The 23,626-nt window shown below is 50.7% G+C and overlaps 2 protein-coding genes across 4 annotated transcripts in view; one reads left to right on the forward strand and one right to left on the reverse strand.

Annotated features, from left to right (window-relative positions):
• Positions 1-797: 797 nt before the first annotated feature.
• Positions 798-13,135, forward strand: Pin1 (peptidylprolyl cis/trans isomerase, NIMA-interacting 1). Its single transcript, XM_021652488.2, has 4 exons — positions 798-940; positions 4,517-4,735; positions 11,669-11,779; positions 12,607-13,135. Exons 1-4 carry the CDS (start codon positions 883-885, stop codon positions 12,714-12,716), a joined length of 498 nt encoding a protein of 165 aa, XP_021508163.1. The 5' UTR covers positions 798-882; the 3' UTR covers positions 12,717-13,135.
• Positions 13,136-16,878: 3,743 nt separating this feature from the next.
• Olfm2 (olfactomedin 2) overlaps positions 16,879-23,626 on the reverse strand; it is a 75,262-nt gene continuing 68,514 nt past the window's right edge. For all 3 annotated transcript variants that reach the window (XM_021652490.2, XM_060370016.1, XM_021652489.2), the window contains 4 exons: positions 21,992-22,138; positions 21,492-21,711; positions 21,063-21,169; positions 16,879-17,942 (listed from right to left, as the gene is read on the reverse strand). In XM_021652490.2, coding sequence (XP_021508165.1) covers positions 17,265-17,942; positions 21,063-21,169; positions 21,492-21,711; positions 21,992-22,138 — 1,152 coding nt within the window. In that variant the 3' untranslated portion in view covers positions 16,879-17,264. The remainder of the gene's footprint in view (positions 17,943-21,062; positions 21,170-21,491; positions 21,712-21,991; positions 22,139-23,626) is intronic.

Raw genomic sequence — 23,626 nt, forward strand, 5'->3', positions numbered from 1 at the left:
TGAGACAGGGTTTCTCTATGTACCCTGGCTGTCCTGGAACTCACTTTGTAGACCAGGCTGGTCTTGAACTCTGAGATCTGCCTGCTCTGCCTCCTGAGTGCTGGGATTAAAGGTATGCACCATAGCATTCCTTTCCTGCTTAGACTTAAACCGATCATCGGAGCCACCTACCCTATCCTGTTCTCTTTCCTCATCCACGTGACAATGCTATCACAATCAGTCATCAACCCAGAACCCAGGAAGGAGCCAGATGGAGAAGGAATAAATTGAAATAGGTGCTAAAAAAGACATGAAGAGTGGGTGAATAGTCCAGTGAAATGGTTAGCCTTGGGGGAAAAAACTGGTTTCCCTTTGGACATCTGGAAGAAACAGGTGGGAAGAGGGAGAAATCAAAAGCCAAATTTAGGCTCTGGGCTTTTAGCCTCCTGTCACCAAGGCAACTGCATTGCTATGGCAACGGCAAAGTACAGCAAAAGTACCAAGTACCTTAGTCCCAGCTAGCCGCTTCCGTGTGCAGGCTGGCAGACATCCGAAGGCAGGCCCGAAAAGGCAGGAGTGGCTGGCGCGGGAGCCAATCACATAAGCTCTATTCTGTGGGCTAAGCGCACCAAGGTTAGACCTTTCGACGCTTCAAGGGAGCCGCAACCCCGGTTGGAGCGTCCAGTGGATGTCGCTTTCAGACAACCCAATCAGCCGTGGCGGTGGGAAGGTTGTTGGGGAGTGCGAGGGCGGTCCCGGAAGCCGCGGTGAGCCCAATGAAAATCCAGCGTGCTAGAGGGCGCCGTGCGGTCGCCCAATGGGCGTCTCTGCTGGGCGAGCCAATCAACAGTGGCGCGGGGTCAGAGCCGCGGGGGCGGAGCGGGCGCTGCGGCAGGAGGGAAGATGGCGGACGAGGAGAAGCTGCCGCCTGGCTGGGAGAAGCGTATGAGTCGCAGCTCAGGTACCTCTGAGGGGTCAGCCAGGGGCCGGGGCGGGGCGGGGCCTCGCGAGCTTGCGGGAGTTGGGCTCGAGCTCTCCGGGACAAGCAGGCCGCATCGCCGCCTTCCTCCAGCGTAGAGTTCTGGGCTCCTCCGCGACGTAACGGGCCGGAGAGCCAGAAACTGAGGTAGGAGGTGGGGCAGGCGCGGGCGTGCCTGGGCTCTCCTCACCTGTGGGCCTGGGCTCCCCGAGGTGACGAGGCTGCACCCCTGGGCTCCCTTGCGTGAGAGAGAGGATCCCAACTCAGTGAGTGCAGAGGGCGTGGGCTTAGGCTTTCGGGCAGCATCCACGACATGTGCCCGGTTATCCCCCATCGCGGAATCCCGCGACAGTGATGGCTCATAACCAGGCCAGTTCATCTCTGGGTCAAGCATGGTGCCAAGCGCTTTGAAAGAGTTCAAGTTCCTTCACTTGTCTGTATGTCCCTGTTCTCTCTCGCTCGCTCTCTCTCTCTCTCCCCCCTTCCCCCCTCCTTTTTTTTTTTTTTTTTTCCTTTGGCTCATTCTCTCCCCGTCTTGCTCCTCTTTCTCTGCTGTTAACCTCTTTCAAGGGAAGAATTGCTCTCATTTTTCAAGTGGGGGAAACTGAGGCCAGGACACAGAAAGAACTCATCTGGTGATGCAGTTCAGGGACTTGGGAATACCCTGGGAGAGTTCCTGTCCCAAGAGTCTCCATCCCAGTGTTAGTGGCAACGCCCAGATTACCATTCGGGCTTCTCAGATAGAGCCAGGGTTGCTGCAGCCTCCAGAATTCACTCATAATTCTTCGTTAGTGAGCAGCAGGGGGCTGGACTCTGCATGTGTTACCTCTCTGAATTAACCCGGCTAGGTTTAATGTCCTTATCCACTCCCCCTCCCCCCCTTTTTTTTAGCGAGGTTGGAGGTGGAAAGATGTTAGACAGAACCGCATACAGACCGGTTGCTCCTGAATTCTTGATCCTCCTGCCTCAGCCCCCCAAGTGCAGGGATTACAGCCATGCACCACTTTGCCCAATTTGTTTATTAAGACAGTCTATTTATTAATAATATTAGTAGTAGTATATTTAGTATATATGCATGTGGAGGTTAGATAGCAGCTTACAGGTGTTGTCTTCTTCAAACATGGGCGGAGTGAACTCATATCTTCAGGTTTGGTTGCAAGCACTTTTACCCACTAGGCCATTTTCTTTTTATGATTTGACTCTGTTCACCACTCAGATTAGTCTTGAACTTGCTACTTATCCTAGGATGACCTTGAACCTCTGGTTCTCCTCCCTCACCTCTTGAGTGCTGGGATTACCTTCACACACTGAGATAAAGTGTTGCTGTGTAGCCCAGCTGGCCTCCCTAACTCATGATCCTTCTGCTTCAGCCTCTCAAGCACTGGGACTGCAGCCATGTGCCACCATGCCTCGCCCTGACGTCCTTATTCTCTTGTCCCAGTTTTGCAGATGAAATAGCTAAGGTCGTGGAAATGGCCTGTTAGGAAGATTTTAGTTGGATTTATCTCTAGAGTCCTTGCTCCATTCTGGGCTGCTCCATTCCTGGCCTGGGGTTGTGACCTCTAGCGAAAGCATGCTTCTAGCTGGGTGTGGTGCCACATAGCTGTAGTTCCAGCACTTAGGCAGAAGCAGGAGGATCTAGCATGGTTATCCTGAGTTACAGAGACTTTTTCTCTATTTATTGGCATGTGCATCACCATGTGTATGTGGTGCCCAAGAAGCTTGAAGAGGGTGCTAGGTGCCCTTAGACTAGACTTAAAGACAGCTTAGAGCCTCTCTGTGGATGCTGGAAACTGAACCCTAGTCCCCTAGAAGAACAGCTGGTGGTGTTAATCTCTGAGCCATTTCTCCAACCCCCATAGTGAGACTCTTAAATGCACATACCTGCCCCCTTTGCCTAGCAGTGGACCAATTCTTGCCATTTATTCTCAGTAGGACTATGATAACCTTTCACGGATGACCTACACCCTTCTTGGTGCTATGTTGACTCTTTAACCCAGCCTTTGGAGAAAACCGAATCTACTGGGTTCTTCCTTAAAGCTCCTGCCATACCCCTTCCTCTTCCTCTTTTCTCCTTTGCTTTTTTGAGACAGTCTTGCAAACTTAACTTTACTGGCTTCAATCTGCAGACACCTGTCCTCAGCTTCTCTAGTGCTAGGTTCATAGGTATGCCCCACCAAGCCAGGCTTTTTCCCTCGAATTTATTTCTTTGTTTTTGTTTTTTGAGACAGGTTTTTCTGCATAACAAAGCCCTTGCTGTCCTAGACTCAGATTTGTAGACCAGGCTGGCCTCAAACTCTCAAGAGATCTACCTGCCTCTGCAACTGAGTGTTAGGATTAAAGGTGTGTACCACCACGCCTGGCCTTTTTACAATTTTTTCCCCTGGAGTTTTTGATCTGCCATCTCCTTTATGCTTCTCACTGTCACTTAGATGGCATCAGGCCCCCAGTAATGCTGCTTCCTTGCTCTCTGACTTAGGTCACCAGGGAAAGGGTTAAGAATAGTGCTTTGGAAGCAGGGTGTGGTGGTACATGCCTGTAATCCTAGCACTTGGGAGGCAGAGCCAGGCAGATCTCTATGGGTTCAAGGCCAGCCTGGTCTACAAAGCTAGCAGGGCCCTGTTAGGTAGAGAAATACTATCTGGAAAAACCAAAGAGAGCGTGAGAGACCATGCATAGTCTTTGGGGTGTTTAATCTCTGTTTTTGCACATAATTGAAGATGGAAGAGGGGATGCCTCAGTTTTGTTTACAGTGGAGCTATGGGTAAAAACAGTCATACCCCCTTTTTTTTTTTTTTTCAATAAAAATGAGTGCTCTGTCTATACACACACACACCAGAAGAGGTCACCAGATCTCATTATAGATGGTTGTGAGCCACCATGTGGTTGCTGGGAGTTGAACTCAGGACCTCTGGAAGGGCAGTCAGTGCTTTTAACTGCTGAGCCATCTCACCAGCCCAATAGTCATACTCTGAACTTTTTGTTAATGTGTGGTCTTGGCACTTGAAACTAGGACCTCACAAATGCCAGGCAAGCAGAGTACCAGTGAGCTAGAGTCTCAGCTCTATGCTATTTATTTGCTGTTTATATATTTTTGAAATTGGGTTCCCTAGAGCCAAGGCTTCTCTCAAACTATAGCTGAGGATGCTCTTGAATACCTGATCTACTTATTTAATAGGATGGCATATGCCAGGGTATACATCTGGAGGCCAGAGGACATCTTGTGGTGGGTGGTTTCTGTCCTTCGCTAGGCAAGTTCCTGGAGATCAAACTTGGGGCTCCAGACTCTGCAAGTTCCTTTACCTGCATCTAGAAGGCCTAGAAGCTGTTTTATCTGATTTACTAGTTTAGAGTCTGTCTGGCTCCACCTAGAGCCTTAGTACAGTCCTGTCTATGAAGGCCATTACGGGAAAGCATCCTCCTAAACCTGTAGCATGGGGTGGAATGGGAAATGGATTTGCTGAAGAAGGCACCTCCCAAGCCAGTCCTCATCCTGGCTTTTGGGATGGAGGCCTCCTCAGCCCAGCCCTGGCTGAACTAGGTGCTGTTCTCCCGCAGGCCGGGTGTACTACTTCAATCACATCACCAATGCCAGCCAGTGGGAGCGGCCCAGCGGCAGCAGCAGTGTTGGAGGCGGTTCCAAGAATGGCCAGGGTGAGCCGGCCAGGGTGCGCTGTTCACATCTGTTAGTGAAGCACAGCCAGTCTCGGAGGCCCTCATCCTGGCGGCAGGAAAAGATTACCAGGAGCAAGGAAGAGGCCCTGGAGCTGATCAATGGTGAGTTGGGGGAGCAGGGGCTTGTTGGGGGTCCTCTCCCAAGTGGTCCAGAAAAGCTGTCTCAGTTCCTTTTTGTTTTGGTTTGGTTTTTGGTTTTTTTGAGACAGGGTTTCTCTGTGTACCCTTGACTGTCCTGGACTCACTTTGTAGAACAGGCTAGCCTTGAAATTGCAGAGATCTGCCTGCCTCTGCCTCGCCAAGCGCTGGGATTGCAGGTGTGCATATGCTACCTCAACCAGCTTATCTCAGTTTCTTTTCCAGTTCCTTTGACAAAATTCCCTGGCAAGGGCTAGCAAGAGTGTTCATCAGGCAGCAGCACATACTGTTAAACCTGAGGACCCAAACTGCATTCCAGGGGGACATGAGGAAGGAGAGAACCTGCTCCTGGGAGTTGCTCTGTCACCTCCACAGCCCACCGTGGCACATGTACTTCCCTGCCCCAGTAAATAAGTAAACTTTTTAATGAAATTTTTTTTTTTAATGAGAAGCAGCTTAAGGGAGAAAGGTTTGTTTGGGCTCACATCACAGGTCCAGGTCATAGTGGCAGGAGTGGGTCATACCACAACATTGTCAGGAGCAGGAAAGCAGTGTTCCTGTGCTAGTACTCAGTTTGTCTTCTTTAGTTGTTGTTCTGCGATCCCCTACCCAGGGATGGTCCTGGAAACAAGTAAAATGGGTCATCCCATATCAGTTAACGTAGTCAGGATAATCCACCCAGGATCCCAGCAGCCCATCTTCCAGGTTATTCTAAGTTCTCTTAAGTTGTCGATAAGTACAGCCCACCACAGGGGCCTTGTTGAAGTCCCACCAGACCCTCCAGCCAGCTTGCTCAGCAGTCACTTCCTGAGGTGCTGTGCTGTTCTGGGATGTTGCTCACCCTACTTACAGCGAGTCCTGGCTTCAGTCTCCAGTACCCTGTGAACCCAGCATGGTCATGCAACTCTGCAGTCACAATGGTGAGGCAGGAGGAGGATCAGAAATTCAAGCTGGGGCTGGGGAGATGGCTCAGTGGGCAGAGACACTTGGCCCCTGAACCTGAGGGCCTGAATTCAGTTCCTGATACCCACACAGTGGAAAGAGAGAACCAACTCCCTCAAGCTATGCACATGTGCACAAAAAAGTTATATATATATATTTAAGTTATATATAAATATAAAAAGTTATATATAAATATATATATATTTAAGTCCCGGCTTATACATTGATTTCCAGGGCACTTGAAGTCCTTATCTTAAAGGAAAAAGAAATGCCTATATTGGGGTGAGCTCAGCCCATGCAGGCCCCTCGCTCTTTCCTTTCTGCTTGCCGTTTGGAGTGGCCAGGTCTAGAAAACCAGCACACCTTGGTTAGATAGTAGCAACTTCTAGTGAGCTCTGTGACCTGGGAGACTCAGGGCCTCACTCAAGACTTGGACTTCTCTTTAAAATGAGCATTAATATATACCTAGCCCTAAGGGCTATTGTAGCAATGCAGTGTTGGGAGGCAGCCTTTGTCAGTGGGAGCCATCCTGAATGATGAGGTCATCAGGGAGGAGCCATCTGTGGGTGAGTCTGGAGATGGACCAGGGACCGGCAAGCACAGAGCTGGCTCTATAGAGTGATGAGTCTTTTGTTGTTGTTTTCATTTCCATATAGGTTTCTTTGTGTGGCCATGGCCATCTTGGAACTCACTTTGTAGACCAGGATGGCCTCAAACTCACAGAGACCCGCCTGTCTCTGCCTCCTCAAGTGTTGGGATTAAGGACATCATGCGCCACTACCAACCACCTAATAAGTCAGTTTTTGTTTTTTTGGTTGTTTGGTTGCTTGAATTTTTTTTTTTTTTTTTTGAGACAGGGTTTTTCTCTGTAGCCCTGGCTGTCCTGGCTACCATTTGTAGACCAGGCTAGTCTCAAACTCAATTTGCCCACCTCTGCTTTCCTGAGCGCTGGGATCAAAGGTGTGCGTCACCACGGTCTGGCTGATGAGTCAGGTTCATTTGGTTGGTTGGTTTTTGGTTTTTTAAGACAGGGTTTCTCTGTGTAGCCTTGGCTGTCCTGGACTCTCTTTGTAGACCAGGCTGTCCTAGAACTCAGAGATCTGCCTGCCTCTTCCTCCCTAAGTGCTAGGATTACAGGCATGTACCACCATGCCCATCTGATGATTCAGTTTTTAACTATGTATTTTTGATAAATATGTGTATTGGTGTTTTGCCTGCATGTATGTATGTGTGTCTCTGGTCACATCCCAGAGGAAGCTAGAAGAAGGTTTTGAATTCCCTAAAATTGTTAGGTTTTTGAGCTACCATGTTGGTACTGGGAACTAAACCCAGGTCTTTTGTAAGAGCAGCCAGTGCTCCTAACCTCTTAACACCTCTTTTCAGTCATGAGTGCTTGGATGCTCATCTACTGTATGAGTCCTAGGGAGTGGACTCCGATCATCAGGCTTGGCAGCAAGTGCAGTCACCTGCTAAGCCATCTTGTTGACCTTTTGTGTCATTTGTTTGTTAAGATTATTTTATGTGTATGTGTGAGTGCTTGCATGTGTGTATGTATACCACATGCATGCCTGCTCCCATGGAGGCCAGAAGAGGGCATCAAATCCCCTAGAATTTGACTTACAGGCAGCTGAGGTGCTATACCTGCAAACCAAAAACCAGGTCCTCAGGAATAGCCAACCAGTTCTCTTAAGCACTGACCCATCTCTCCAGTTCTCTTTTTGTTTGGTTTTAGAGAGACACTGGCTCACCTTAAACCCAGAGCTTGTTGCAGGGATATCAGGTAACATTGATTGGGTCAGTATCTGCCCCAGCTGCTAACCTTAGCCTGAGGGTTCCATCAGTTCCCCTTCTGCCCTGAGAAAACAAACTGCCTGCTTTGGAAGCAGCACCTCTGCGTCCCTGCTGCAGCATCTTTTCCAGCACTGGCTCTTTTACAGCTGCTGGGCAGCAGCCAGAAGAAACCTGAGGCCCAGCTAGTATCATTGCCATGTCCTTGTCTGAGGCAGCAGAGCTGTGGACAGGCCCTAGCTCCCTGTTCCATGATGCTCTGTCTCTACTCATCCAGGCCCTGAGAATCCAGGGAGGCCCAGAGCCAGAGTACCAGTACCACCTTTTCCAGGCTTCCAGGATCAGCCATCTCTGGCTGAGTGAGGCCCATACACCTTGGTGGTGATGGCTTGGGTCTCTGGGTCCCTCCTGCTGGCTCCTATGTTACCTTTTCCCTAGCCAGAGCCTTCCCCTGTGAGCCATCTGTGATCTGGGAAAACCTTTGATTCTGTACAATCTACAGAATGGGGGCAGGGGGCATTATCTAAGCATTTTTAGGATGAGGAACCACCCTTTTGGTTCATTCTGACCCTTGGTCTGCCATAACACAATGCCACAAGCTTGGTAGCTTAGATGACAGAAGGTCCTTTTTTCATAATTCTGGAAAAAATCTATGCCTCATGCTTTTCCCCTAGAGTCACTCACCAGCCACCACCCCAGACCTGTACCTTTTCTCACTTTCCCCATCAGGTTCCTGTTAAGATTGCTTTTTTGGACTTACAGACAGCTGCTTCTGTTGTATCTTCTATTAACCTTGGCTATCTTTTTGTTAGTTAGTTTGGTTGGTTGGTCTGTTGGTCGGTGGGTCGTATTTTTGAGACAGGGTTTTTTCTCTCTTTAGACCAGGCTGGCCTCTGGTCAGAGATCCAGCTGCCTCAGCCTCTGAGTGCTTAAAGGCATGCTGTGCCACTAGCTACCTTGGCTATCTTTGTTCTCTCCACCTCTCTTTAAACATAGAGTTTGTCAGCCCAGGCTGCCCTTAACCTCCCTGTGTAGCCAAGGGTGACCTTGAACATCTGGCCCGCCCACCTGCCTGCTAAGTGCTGCTTGTGCAGGTTTGCACAGATGTCCCTGGTTTAGAGCTTGAACCTCTTGGGCATGGTGCAGGAAGGCTGGGAAGCCACAGAGCAGGATCAGATCCAAGCAGCTGGAGTCTAGAGCCTGTCCTGCCACTCTCCCGAACCTCAGGGACTGCCGAACCCACACATGTCTACAGAGATGGACATTGACCTGTTAATGCTTGCTGTCTAGGAGGCTCCTGGACACCCCCTTTTGTTAGTCACTGTTCTGTTGCTGTGAAGAGACACCATGATCAAGGCAACTCTTAGAAAAGAAAGCGTTTAATAGGGCTTGATTATCATTTCAGAGGTTAGTCCTTCATCATCATAGCAGGAGCATGGCAGCACAAATGACTCTGGAGAAGCGGCTGAGAGCTTTACATCCTGATTTAGGAGGCCACTCTTACTAATCCTTCTTTTCAAACAGTTCCATTCCTTGGTGACTAAGCATTCAAATATATGAGCCTATGGGGCCATTCATATTCAAATCACCATGACCCCAAAGCAAGTAGAGTGCCCTGCTCCAGCCTGGGAGCTCTGGAGAGGCAGCTCCAAGAGGCAGATTTCTCCATAGAGTCAGCTGGAGTGCAGTTGGCTAAGTTGGGCAGGCACCCTCAGAGGAGTTGTTTCCTCCCCACCTCCCGATGAAGCTGGAGTTTGTCCTGGAGAAGGCCTAGAACGTCTGGCCTCAGCTCTTGAGTACAGAGTTCCAGGTGACAAAAGCAAGAGGTGGCAGTGCCTCTGTTTGAACAGTCGTGATGGGTCCCCATCTTCCTCTCCTGGCCAGTTTCTGCTTCGTTTACTTACTAATTCCTTGACCACCAGGAACTCCTCTCTTGTGCACAGTCTACTAGAGGCAGGGGTGGGAACACTGTTAAACAAGGACACCTGGCTACAGATCTTTTTTGGGATAGGATCTCTGCAGACCAGACTGCTTCAGTGTCCTGAGTGCTGGGTTTATAGGCATCTACCACCCAGCCCTCTGCTTTCATTATTAAACAGCTACAGCTTGACACTGTGTAAGAAGCCTATGGCTCTCTCATCTACAGATCCCTGTGGCCATGGCTACATCTAGGTGACACTGCCTCAGGGCTGGAGGTGGACAGTATTCTTGGGTAGATCCTTTGATCTGTACAGCACACAGGGAATCCAGTTTGTAAAAATAGGGCTGGGAACGCAGCCAGATGCCAGGGAGAGGAGAAGCAGGAGTTTGCTAGGTCAGAATCACTGAGGTGATTTATTCTGTACAAGGGCACTCTTAATACCAGGGTGGTTTCCAGGCAGAAGTCACCACGTAGCCCTGTGTACCTCTGACAGACTCTATGCAGTGCTTTGTGGTAACAGCTAGTTCTGAGCAAGGCAGCAGGCACAGGCAGAACAGAGGGGAGCTCTGGAACCCCTGATAAGACAGGCATACCCTGGCAGTGTATAGACCAAACACCAAGGTCACTGCCTTGTAATGTGTTGTGATAGGGGTGACTCCTGGGTTGTCAGTCATACTGCCTGCCCTGTGTGTCTGGCTTTGGTACCTTACAGGAGCCTGAGGCCAGAGCCCTTAGGAAGTGACTTGGTTCTAGAGCCTCAAGGCACTGGTTATAGCAGTTAGTACTGTCACTTGTCACACAGGCACCAGTTGGGACCTTCAGTGATGTGCACACTGGGTAGCTCACAGGTGTTCAGAAGCCTCTCGAAGGTCAGGCAGGAGAGGTGGGTAGAAGTCCAGCAGCAACTGTGTCAGGCCGCCCTCACTGCCAGAGGAAACTGAAGCCTAATGTAGCAGTGCATGCCGTGACCAACACTCCAGAAGCTGAGGCAGGAAACGAGGGTTCAAGGATAGCCTGGGCTTCACAGCATGCTATGTCTCAGAAAGAAAGGCCAGTGTCCCCTGGGTGCGGCTGCCAGGATAGCTGCTCTGCAAGTCTGTGTGTGCAGTGCTGCAGGTTGGGACAGGATGAGCTGTCTTATGTCTGTCACAGGCTTTCTTGCCCACCTCAGGTGCTGCCTAGACTCAGATGCCTGGCAACTCTTCACCTAGCACGTGTCTGTGTATGTACATAACAGTCTCACGTGCATTCACATGCATTTGCGTTGTGCTCCCGAGACATAAGTTATACAGACATGGTACTGTGCACTCACTCCCCTGGGCTGAGGTCTTTACATTTTTGTTGTTTGTTTGATTTTGTTTTGGTGGAGATTTGGTGGTTTAGCAAGTGTGTATGAAGGTCAGGGGAAAACTTGGTTGGTTCTCTCTTTCCACTGTTGTAGGTCTCAGGAATGGAACTCAGATAGTCAGACTTTGTGACAAGTGATTTGTTGTTGTTGTTGTTATTATTTTGAGACTTTGCTTCCATCACCATTCAGCTTCTTCCCAGAAGCCCTGGCTTCCTGGCCCTGCAGGAGAGTCACAGCCCAGAGGAGGTACTTTAATGTCTCCTGGGCCCTGCCAGTACACTGTGGCACCTGTTGTGTCACTTGCCTGTGAGACCTCTGTGCTGGCGCTCACACACGGACCTCAAGGGCTCTTCAGAATGTCCTAGTGAGTGCTCTGCTGTGCCTCCAGTATTGCACAGGTGGGGATTCCCAATGCCCACAGCTGGAGACGTCACCAGCTCCTGTACAGAGCTTGGTTGTATGCTACCCACCTGTCAGTCTCCAGAGCCTTGAGACTGCCCCAGGAGGAGGGGTGGGCAGTCATCTGCTACAAGGTTCCAACTTCTTGTGTGTCCAGGGCTGAAAAGAGGCCACTGTGTGGGAGTGTGGGTGCTTGCTTTTTTGTGCATCTATGGATGACTAGCCTGGCTCTTCAGGGCATAGTAGGGCCACAGGTACATGAGGATGCACCCCGGGACATGCATGTGGGAGGACTATCTTCACGGGTGCATATGATAAAGTGTGATTGCTCAGACATGAATGAGTGGGAGGTGTTGTGTGTGGGTGGGAGCATGTCTTTGTAGGGAACAAGGTTCGAAGGCCAGGCAGGCCTTGCCCAGCTCCTAGGAATGGCCTGTTCTTCCTCCATCCTGTCTGTTCCCTGTGTCTCTAACATGGGGCTCTCCTTGTGTCCCTGCAGGCTACATCCAGAAGATTAAATCTGGAGAGGAAGACTTTGAATCTCTGGCCTCACAGTTCAGTGATTGCAGCTCTGCCAAAGCCAGGGGAGACCTGGGTGCCTTCAGCAGAGGTCAGCAGGAGTGGACACCCACACCCAGCCCCTTCCCTGTAGTGTTGGGGTGGTAGGACTGAAAAGGGAGGGAAGCCCTAATCTCTGCACAGGCCTTCCTAGTCCACCAGGTGGCAGCATAGCTCTCCTCAGGCTTCCTGGTCTGTGGGTTGTGGGGTTTTTTGTTTTGTTTTGTTTTTTTCTTTTTACATCCCCTGCAGAAGGGGATGTAAAACCTTCTCCCTGGTGTCTTTCCTCCCAGGATTATCCCTCACAGGCCCATCAAGGTGACTCTGTTCTGTCATTGACATTTTCTGGTAGAGCTGTAGGAAGAGATCCCTGAGAACTCCAGGGCCTGTCCCCCAGAATCCTACTCTCCCCCCTTTGGCAGGTGGGGAAAAATGGGCAAGGGAGGCAAGGTCAGGTCCAGATAGGCAACCCAGAGCTCAGACCTGCCTGCCAAGGGCAGAGGAAATCAGATCCCTCCCACCTCCCTCCCTCCTCTCCCATCTCCTTGGCGTGGACTGTAAGTGTGAGGTGAGGGATCTAGCAAGCCTCTGCTGTCAGCCCAGGCTACCCACAGGACTGATGATGTTCAGCTGGGAACTGGGAGAGTTTATCATGCGGTGTGTCTAAATGCATAACACAGCTCTGCCTGCCATCCTTCATGCTGTCCTTGGGCTTCCCAGAGCTTCCTTAATAGGCCTGTGGCCCTCTGCTGGGCCACAGCTCAGCACTGTACAGTGACAGGGCCATAAACCCTGTGATGAATATGCTTGAGACTGGTTGCAGTGGGAGCCGTCTTCTGTGCAGCCCACGCCTGACCTCACTGCCTCTGCTTTCCACAGGTCAGATGCAGAAACCGTTTGAGGATGCATCGTTTGCTCTACGGACAGGGGAGATGAGTGGGCCAGTGTTCACGGATTCGGGCATCCATATCATCCTGCGCACAGAATGAGGGCAGGCGCCTGGCCAGCCTGCTTGGGCTGCCAAGCAGCCCATGGACGCCCCTTCCTGCTACTGTCACACAGTATTTATTGTTCCTAAAATGACTGGGAGGAGGACTCTGAGATGGGGACTCTAAGCATCCCGCTCCCTGTTTGCTCCCAGTTGAGCCTGTCCTAGCCAAGCTCTTTCTGGAGGAATTGACTTCAGAAGGGCAATGGGGGTGGGGAGGCCCCCAGGCTCAGGGGATCAGAGGTGACCTGACCCCCCCAGGTCCCAGAGTCAGGCAGGAGGGCCTTGTTTCTTGTTAGTTTTATGCTCTGTTCCTTTGTTCAGTTGCAAAAAACAGATGCTCCACACATGGTGATGCAGCAACTCAGCCTAGGGTGCGATGTAGCACCCCATGCACCTTCCATTAAATCTGGAACCACTGGTTGGTGGTCCTGTATGTCATTACCTCCCTGGTGAGGTGGGGCCCTTGTCTCAGGGAGGGAATTTTCACTCACCATGCCCAGGTATCCAAACTTACCCAGCCCTAAGAAGCCCCTTTTCCAGGGGCTGGGGATGCTGGCAGGAATTCTTCCCACTAGCTAGATTCCCAGGACAGCAAGGTACCTCTAAGTCCAAACAGTCTAGACCCACTTGTGCCAAGAAGACCCCTGGGGACTATTTAAGGATGTACAGACCAACCCCCCCCCCCCCCACTTCCAGCTGTTACATCTAGATGGGTCCTGAGGGAACCTGGCTCAGCATCTGCCTTGGCACATCTCCATTCCACCCCCCAACCCACCCACACACACGTACAGACTACTTATTGGTAAGAACATATCACATCCAGCATCTGCCACCCACTTCTGACTGGTTATTCCTGGGTTCATCCACCAGACCTAGCACCCTCCAGATGCTGTTGCCATGGCAACAGGCCCCCTCCAATGGAGGAAGGGGGCCCTTTATCAGTTCCCAGAAGAACTGAGATCCTGGTAGAGGGGGCTGGGGAATGGATGTCGCTCTTGAGTGCCAGGGAGAAGGAGGAAGGTACTCTTCCATCTTGGCTAGGACCCCCTTGTCTCCTATAACTGCCCCTGAGCCTAGTGTGGGCTGAGGGCTCAGAATTCAGTCAGGGTTTCTATATACACCTGAGATGAAGGGGCCAGCCTAGGTTAAGGGGGTAGCTGCAACCAGCAAGGCTTGGGCACTGGCCCAGTATTAAGCCTGGACCCCAAGGGAGCCCTCCCTCCCCACAGGCCTGAGTCTCATGAACAGTCACCTGAGCCTGCTCCCATCTGGCTGCTTTCTAGAGCAATCGCTCTTGCCAGCTGCCTGCCGGAGCATTTGTCATTAGGAAGGTTTAATGAGTTTCTTTCCAGCTCAGGCGGGCACAGGCTGAGCTGACTTGGCTATCCCTCCAGCAAAATGTTTTCCAATAGGCCAGTGAGAACCTAAGGCAAGCTTTGCTGTCTTGCAGCAGTTGAGTGGACTTGGGAGGCAGTGGCAGCCCTTTATGTATGATGAAGCCTTTTGGAGGAAGGACAGAACCCCTATTCCGTTTGTAACTCCAAGAGCTCTGGAAGGATCTCCCCAGGTCTGCTGCCACATCTGAACCACTGCCTGTAAGAAGCAGATTGTTACCATGGTCAATTTGTGCATCCTGTGAGTGGCCATGTGATGTGTTATTTGTGTTGTGTATGATCTCGACCCTCTGGTCTGTCCTTTTGGACTCCAGCCAACCCCTTCTCCAGTCTGTACACTGGTGAAAACCCAAGACTGAACCTTGCTGTTAGATAAATGAGCCCCAGGAGCCCACTCAATATCCCCAACATGTATTATTAACTACCTGTGGTTTCCTTCACCTACTCCAAGTTCCCACCCAGGCCTGCTACTGGGAACTAGCTATAAATCCTGGGCCTTTAGGATGACAACAGTGTAACAATACCCCCACCACCACACACACAAGGGATAGAAACTTGTCTTCTGTAGACTCCACTGCTCATTCTTAATGGGCTCTTCTTAGACCAGACACAAGGGATTCTGGGTTATTGCTGCAATAGGGAATGGTAGCTTCCTGATTATAGCCAAATGCTCATCTATGATTTAAGGCAACTTGGTTAATTCAGCACCACATAACTGAAGAGAGACACAAATTAATATGGCAGTGATGCATGGTTGAGGGTAGGACATCCTCATCCTTTGTAGTTTGATTGTGTGTGTTTGCATGTTAAGTGTATGTGCATTCAAGTGTGTGCATGTGTACATTGAATGTTCATATGTGGAAGAGTAGATGTGCTGCCGAATGCTCTAGCCCAAGTAAACTCAGTGCCCACACATGACAGACATGTTCACATCAGGCCTGTCTTTGTGGAAACCTGTCTCTAGGCACAAGTGTACTCTGAACAAAGGCTACAACTCCACGGCCCTACGGTTGCAGCTTCATTCTCTGTGTCAGAGACCATGACCACTTTGAGCACAAAAGTCACAGGCAGGACTTTTCCTCATTTCGGATTTTGAGACAAGGTCTAACCTGGGTGGCATCAGCCTCCTGAGAACTGGTATGCTGGTGGGTGTCTTCAAGCCAAGCCTTTGCTGTTTTCCGTGGCATCAAGTCTGTCTCATGCTAATCCAGGACTTTATTTTTCCCCCAGTGTCACACTTGTTCACTTACGTGGGAATTAATTGCTCTTCGTGAGGATGCCTTTAGAAATTGCTTTTAAATGAGTGCATTAGGCAGCACCATTCATTATTCATGGGTTTCCTTCCCAATATGGCATCCAAGCCTGAGTTCCCGGAGATGATTTAATCACAGGGGCCATTAATTAGAGATGGGGACAGCAGCCTCCTGGTGGCCTCACAGGGTGGGGTGAGGGCAGGTGGAGATGTTCACATGATCCTGCTCTGCATCCAGTGGGCTGATGTGGGGGATGGGAAGCAGCATGTGTCACTCAGTCACTACCCCATTCCAGATGAATCCCCTGCACATCACTCACTGCTCTACGGAATTGAGCCTCATTTTGTTGTAACACCTTGGCCGGTGCCTCATCTTCTAGCCCCATGGTTCTCAACCTTTTTAATGCTGAGACCTCTCTTGTTGTGAGCCCCCCCCAGCCATAAAATTATTTTTGTTGCTACTTCATAACTGTAATTTTGTTACTATCATGAATTGTAAATATTTTTGGAGCTAAGAGATTTACAAGAAGGGCTGTGACCCGCAGTTTGAGGACCACTGCTGTATCCTTATCCCCCAGACCTGGCTGACATGAATCCCTCATCATGCTGTGGCTCATTTGGCAGAGTACTTGCCTAGCATGAATGAAGCTTTGGGGTCCACCCTGAGCATCAGTGCAAACCAGGCATGGTAGTGGAGGTAAGATCAGAAGGCTCAAAAGCTCAAGGTCATCGTTGGCTACAGAAGCAAGTCTGTACTGCATGGGCCCATTTCCTAATTAAGCCTTTATTGTGTTCCTGTACTGCCATCTTTTGGGAGCACCAGGCCTCTCTGCCAACTGCCTAACCCTGTCGCTGCCCTCCCGCTACCCCGGTTTTTTGTTTTGTTTTCACATAGTGAATAGATCGCTATTATGGGAGAATGAAAAATAGCTGCCAGGTCAGGTTGCCTAAGGAGGAATGACCTGATGCCTCCATTTCAGTTCAGCTGCCTCCCAGGACCCCTCTCCCCACCACACCAGGCACATTTCTGTCCCAGCCTCTTACGGAGTGCAGTGGATTTGCCCAAAACCTGGCTGGGTGTACCTGTCAAGTAAGTTGAGTCTTACACACTAGTATGGCTTGTGTAAAAAGGACTTCTGCAGTTACAAAAGCAGAGAAGAAATTGGGGGCCCTAACCTTTCTCAAAAGCAGCCAAATTGTTAAAAAGCCATTAGAAGATCTCCAGACAGCTCAGTGATGAGCCAGTGTGATCAATGAGAGAGCCAGCAATGCGGAATGTTCACTTAAGGCCAGTTTTCATCGCCAGAATAGAATTCTCTGTTGTTCTGATCCAATTGCTTTTAAATGACTTGCTTTTGATTGAAACACCTTTGGACTGGGTGGGCTTTTCCTGGGGCTAGCAAGTCCAGGAAGAGCTGTTACAGGTTTCCACCTCAGGTCAGCACAAGCGCAGGGAACAAAGGGACTCGGGACTCGGTGGAGCCAACCACCACTGGGTAAAAACAGCCCAGACATCAAATGTTAAAGGTCCCGTTTATTCTGGCAACACGAAAGAAAATGTGTAAATAATAAATTCTTTTAAAAAAAAAAAAAATCCATGCACTCAGATCCAGGGATAGGGTAGGAGTGAGGGATAAGGAATGTGGGCAACTGGGAGAGGAGGGAAGAGGAGGGAGACTGGATAGAGGGAAAGGAGAGAGATGCGATCAATAAGGAAGAGAAGCATCCATAAAAAGGCAGAAAGACAGAAGTAGAGTATCAAAAGCAGAGATCAACAAAACGGAGGAAAATGCATGGCTAGAGATACAGAGAACAGAAAGCTGGGCTGGGAACGTGGGGAGAGGAGGCTGAGGGGGTCACAGGCAGTGTGGGCAGGCTCCCCACAGCCCTCGCAGGGCGCCTAGGGGTCCCCGGCAGTGCTGATGACGTGGAAGAGGGTGACGTTGTAGAGCACCTGGTGCCCGTTGTTCCAGGTGTACAGGGCCCGCTCCCTGGGGTTGTAATCCAGCATGGAGATATGCGAGTACTGGTTGTGGAAGGGCACATCCGTGTACTCGTAGCTGGATGTGTTGGTGAAGTAGGCAAAGTAGACCTTGGCTCCGGCCAAGTGAGAGTTGGTTACATAGAGGACGCCGCAGATCATGAAGGCCTCGCCGGCGCTGCGCTTCGGGTACCCGGTGTCCCAGGACCTCACCACCTCCAGGCTGTGAGGGTCCAGCCGGCTGACCACGATGTTGCCCGCGTTCTGGTTGGTGGTGTACACTGCCCACAGCCCGCTCTCGTCTACCATGAAGTCCATGTCCGAGAAGCCCCCCCAGGAATACGGAAAGGTGTTGTTGTAACCAGCCCCGGGGAGGCTCCTCTGCACCAGCACCGAGCGCGACCGGAAGTGGTACTTGACCACCACATTGCTCTGGTACTTGTTGTAGAAGAGAGAGCCATTGTACACCACATGGCCCGTACCTGCCCACGGCTGTGGCAGCAGATGCTGGATGAAGTTCTGGCCTTTGATGAAGTCTCCCAGAGTACGAAACTCCAGCACTCGGCGGCCTTTGTAATAGCCATCCATGTACCAGACCTGTGAGAGCAGCAGCCAGTCACCGGAGGGACTGTAACCTGGGACCCTCGGGGACTGGCCAACCAGGCAAGATCAGCCTGGTCACCAGCAGTCAGCCACCAGCCTGTCACCCCTGTCTCAGTCCCTCCTATGACTTTTGTGGCTGGTTGTACTTTAGTGACTGTGAACATTTGTGGACCTGGGAAGGTGGTTTCAGGGAGTAAAGGGCTTGCCGCTCAAGCGTGAGGACCTGAGTTTGGATCCCCAGCACCCACGAAGAAAGCTGGGGGAGTCAGAGACAGATCTTTGGAGCTCACTGACCAGCCAGCGTAGTCCTATTGATGAGCTGCGTGTTCTGTGACAGACCCTGACTTGGGGGTGGGAGGTGGGGTTTAGGAAGATGGTTCAGTGTGGAAGGTCACCCTCTTTGCAAGCATAAACATTCAACATAAGGTTGAACCCAGAACCCATCCGAAAAGCTGGGCATGGCTACATGTGCCTGTAACCCCAGTGCTTTTGGGAGCAGAGGCAGGAGGATCATTGGGGCTCGCTGGCTGCCAGCCTAGCCCCAGTGAAAGAACCTTTGTAGAGGGAGTGAGGCTGGGAGTGATGAAGCAGAGCACCTTTCGTCCTCCTCTGGCCTCTGTGAGTGCACACCCCTGCACAAAAAATGTGTACCTCACACACACATGCTGAAAGGAAAAGAAAAGAGACGAGGTGGAGAGCAATAGAGAAAAACATGTTGACCTCTGGCTTCCACACGCCCGAGCGTACGCCTGCCTGTGCACGTAGCTTTATGAACACACACAACAAAAAGACCCTAAATTAGTGGTGGTGAGCTAAAGGATCAGCGAACATTTTGCCTCCAGAAGATTCAGCGGAGTCACAGATTCCCTGGACACTGGGTGGAGAGTGTTCATTGAACAGCTATTGGGTAATAAGTGGTTACTGTTTTAGTTCATTTTGTTTGTTTGTTTGGGCTGTTTTGTTTTTTGTTTGTTTGTTTTTGTTTTTTGAGATAGAGTCTAACTGTGTAGCCCAGGCTGTCCTGAAGCTCATTATGTAGACCAAGCTGTCCTTGAGCTCACAGAGATCCACCTATCTCTGCCTCCCAACTGCTGGAATTAAAGGGGTTTACCTGGCCCAAATTGTCGGTAGCTAACTCCTCTAAGCACAAAGTTGGCAGGCATGTCGTTGACTCTCTCAGCAGCATCATTATCAGCGCCATGTTAAAATGCCCTCGTTACTGAGCTAAGACTTAAGAACTTCAATGCTGAAGGACCACATTGAGGATAAGAAAATTAGAAGAATGATATTAAGGCACATGCTCAAGTGTCCCTGGCTAAGAATGGACAGGACTATTTAAATTCAAATCCAATTCCAAACTAACCAGTTGATTGTACCATCATCATCAGAGGTCAGCGATCATGATGGAGTGGTGAGTCACTGCCTTGCTCTGCGACATCTGATCGCCCACTGTGATTGTCAGCTTTTTAAAGCTTTATTTATTATGTATTTTGGGCTCTATCTGCTTATGCACCAGCACACCAGAAAAGGTCATTGGATCCCATTACAGATGGTTCTGAGCCACCATGGGAATGGAACTCAGAACCTCTGGAATTGCAGCCAGTGCTCTTAACCACTGAACCATCTTTCTGGCCCACAATGGTTAACTTTAATGCCAGCTTGAAACAACAGAGAATTACCTAGGAAGTGAGTCTCAACGAGAGATTATCTACACTGAGTTGGCCTGTGGGCATTTCTATAGGGGATTGTCTTGACTTATTCATTAATGTGGGAAGACCCAGCCCACCATGGGCAACACCATATCCTGGACTAGGAGTCCTGACTGATGAGAGTGGAGAAACTGAGCACAAGCAAACAAGAATGCATGCCTGCACTTCTCCCTGTCTGACTGTGGTGGTTGTGATTGACTAGCTGTGTGAAATTCCTCCCTTGACTTCTCTACAGTAGCGGAACTGGGATTTAACCTGGGGTTGGAAGTTAAACCAAGCCCCTTTCTTCCCTAAGTTGCTTTGCCAGAGTATCTTTATCAGCCGCAGAGATGAACCAGGCAGAGGCCAGAGAAGGACACTGGGTGTCCCGCTGTGTCGCACTCCACCTTCTTTCCTTGAGATGGAGTCTCTGACTTAACCTAGAGCTAGCAGCCAGCAAGCTGCAGTGGTCTTCCTGTCTCTGCTCCACACAGCACTGAGGCGCATGGCCTCTTCTGTGGGTACTGGGCACTCTTGCCCACTGTGCCAGCTCCCTCCCCAGCCCCAGGCCATCTTTGTTTGTGCAAATGCTCTAGGATGTCTGCACCGTGACAAGACTGCCCAACAAACAGTGCAGTTCTCAGAACGCGTCCCCCGCTATCAAACGACACGTGAGTGCACCTTGCAACCATGTTCTCTAGGCAGCAGACACACACTGGCGAGGACAGAAGAACCTCAGTTGCATAGGCATTAGGCAGTCAAGGGAAGGTCTGAGGACCCAGGGACTCAGAATGATGGGCTACAAGTTACTGGTGTGTGAGCTGGTGGGATTGCTCAGAGTTGGGTAAAAGTGCCTGCTTCCAAGCCTGACGACCTCAGTTCAATCCCCAAGACCCACATGGTGGAAGGAGGGAATTGACCCAAGCCAGTTGTCCTCTGACTCGACACACACATGCTGTGGTGCGCACATACACACATATCTGTGCACACACGCGAAAACAAACAGACCCACTAAAGAAATAAATAATGTGATTATAAAAAATTAAGTGGACTGGACATGGTGGCACACACCTTTGATCCCAGCACTCAAGAAGCAGAGACAGGCAGCTCTCTTGAGTTTGAGGCCAGCCTGTTCTACGTAGTGAAACTCTTGTCTCAAAAGAAAAAAAAAATGTCGGCAGTTAAGGGTACTGATTGCTCTTGCAGAGGACCTGAGTTAAATCCCCAGCACTCGTATCAGGTGGCCCACAAACAGCTGTAACTCCAGCTCTATGGACGTCCAGTGCCCTTTTCTGGCCTTCAAGCGCAGTGCGCTCAAGTGCACCCCCCACATACACCTACAACTAAAAATGAAACCTAAAGTGGGGACTGTCTGGCCACCTACAGGCAGTCACTACCTCAGGCCTTTGGGGTTAGGATCACTCACCCGGCTGTCTGCACTGGGGGCCATTGTGTCAGTCATCCAGGAGCCGAATCGGGACCCCATGGCCCGAATGGTAATGGGGTTACTGACTCCCGTCAGCTTCCCACAGCCTGGGAGATGAGGACAGCAGGAGTGAGGATAAAATGCAGCAGGAGCTCAGGGGAGGCAAGCATGGGTTGCATTGGGAAGTGCTGGGGGTCAAGGGTCAGGGAGGGAACCTCGGTGTGATCTGGGGACGTCAACATACACACAAAGAGTTGGAAATCAGGAGCCAAGGCCACTTCCAGCTGTGAGGCCTGCTGTGGCCTTGGGTTGGGGAGACCAAAGGGAGCTTTGGCAGTTAGATGCCAAACCATGCCTAGCTCTGGAGCATAGGGTAACCTTAGGGTTGGGTGTGGAGATCAGGGGCCAAGCTTCAGGGTCAAGACATACCCAGCTTCTGAGCGCAGGCATGGAGTCGGGCCTCCAGGGCCATCACGCGCTGCTGCAGGTCTTCGTACCCATAGGCGCCCATTTCCTCTTGAATGGCAGCCAGGTTGCTGGAGAGGTTTCTCACCTCCTCCCGTAGGCGCACAATGGTCCGTGTGTCTGCCTTGTACTGCTCCAGCACCGAGCTCAGGGGCAGCAGCTCTGTCATCCTGTCCTTCAGTTCCTGCTCACCAGGAGAGAATGGACACCAATCTGACCCCTGAACCTTGACCTTTGACCCTTACCCTCGCCCTATCATCTTGGATGTAACACTCGGCCCTTGCCAAAGGATGCCTTTCCCTTCCGGACCCCAGAGCCAGCCAACCTCTCATTTCTTTCTAGACATGACCCCACCCTTGGAATTCAGGTCCTCTTGCTTTCACAGCACACACTTTTACCTCAGCACCTTCCCAGGCACCTCCAACCAGTCTCTTGACTTTTGAACTGAGCTCAGAAGAACCTACCTGGAAGCTTTTGGCTGAGACTGACCCATCGGCTGCCCTGAGCCTGGCATCCAGGCTCCGCATGAGAGTCTCCATGCTGCGAACATACTGGAGATCCCGATACGTCCTGAGCTCAAGGACCTCCATGGACTGGGACACATTCTGGACCTAGAAGGAGAACCATTCAGGAGACAAGCTCCTCCTCCCAGCCACTCACGGAAACCAGGCAGGCAGGCAGGTTTCCAGGCATCTAGGCAGGCAGGACCAGCATAGATGCCTGGCAGCCCTCCTCCCCCCTGCTCTCACTGGTAACCTTCCAATAGCAGGTTCATCCCCTCACACCTGTCACCTGTTCCCTGTGTCCTGGTTTCCACCATCCTGACCTGCAGTAAGTTCTTGACACAGCTAGGCAGAGGGTGCTTTCCAAAGTGAAGATCAGAGCCAGGTGTGGTAGCACAGGCCGTGATCCCAGCACTTGGAGGTGTAAACCAAAGCATCAGAATTTCAAGAGTAACCTCAAAAGAAGGAGCTAGGCTGGGCAGTGATGGCGCACCCTCTAATCCCAGCACTTGGGAGGCAGAGGCAGGTGGCGCTCTGTAAGTTTGAAGCCAGCCTGGTCTACAGAGCAATTTCCCAGACAGCCAGGACTACAAAGAGAAGCCCTGTCCTGAAAAACCAAAAGGAGCCAGGAGTGGTGGGTCACAGTTGTAATCCCAGCACTCAGGCTAAAGCAGGAGGAGCGCCATTACTTCCAGCTCAGCCAACGCTGCAGAGCGAGTTCCAGGTCAGTCTGGATCAGAGTGTAACCTTGCCTCTAACACAAAACAAAAGGCAGTAATGGGGGAGGGGGGATTCTGGAGCTTTGGCTCAGTTCTTAGACAGTTTGTCTGGAGTGTACAAAGCCCTGGATCCCTCCCCAGCATAAGCTGTATTCACACTTGTAATGCAATCCACTTGGGAAGTGGAGCCAGGAGGATTCGAAGCTCAACGTTGTCTTTGGATACACACTGAGTTCAAAAACAGCCTAGGCTATACAAGACCCAGAAGTCCACATCACACATTCACGCCATGAACTATGTTTTTCAGCCACTGTGAACAATCAAAGGGCACTATGTGAAAGTCCACAGCTTTGGGGGAAAGCAGTCCCAGCAGGGGGAGTGGGCAGAGCAGGGTTCTGAGAGTCGGTGTGTGCGGGGGGGGGGGGGTGTGCAGGTACCCAGGTGCTCCTCTCTGCCAAGTCTCAGCTTCCTCCTCTGCTCAGTGAGGGGAGTGGTTGCAGGTATCACAGCTGACAAATGGGCAGTGACAGGGACTTCAGCCATCAAACAGAGGGTCCAAAACATCCTGGGGACAGATGAAGTAGAGGCAGCCAGGAAAGGAATCTGTGTGTGTGTGTGTGTGTGTGTGTGTGTGTGTGCATATATATCTGTATATCTAGGTGTGTATGTATGTGTGTAGACATGTCTATATGTAAATGTATATATGTGTGTGCATACATATTTATGTATGCATTTATGTATCTGTGTGCATAAATATTAAGTACATAAGTGTGTATATTGTTTGGTGTGTATTCATTCATACCTATTTGGACGTGTAAGTGTGTGCATACGTATCTGCGTGTGTCTGGAGGTCAGACATTGATGTTGGCAGTTTTCC

The sequence above is a fragment of the Meriones unguiculatus genome, chromosome 1, assembly GCF_030254825.1.
Source record: "Meriones unguiculatus strain TT.TT164.6M chromosome 1, Bangor_MerUng_6.1, whole genome shotgun sequence".
Taxonomy (NCBI): Eukaryota; Metazoa; Chordata; class Mammalia; order Rodentia; family Muridae; genus Meriones; species Meriones unguiculatus.

Excerpts from the sequence above, each read along its gene's own strand:
- Pin1 (XM_021652488.2), top strand. The coding sequence starts at position 883 with ATGGCGGACGAGGAGAAGCTGCCGCCTGGCTGGGAGAAGCGTATGAGT. Across the intron at positions 4,736-11,668 it reads GGCCCTGGAGCTGATCAATG|GCTACATCCAGAAGATTAAA; the intron begins GTGAGTTGGGGG and ends GTGTCCCTGCAG. Across the intron at positions 11,780-12,606 it reads CCTGGGTGCCTTCAGCAGAG|GTCAGATGCAGAAACCGTTT; the intron begins GTCAGCAGGAGT and ends TGCTTTCCACAG.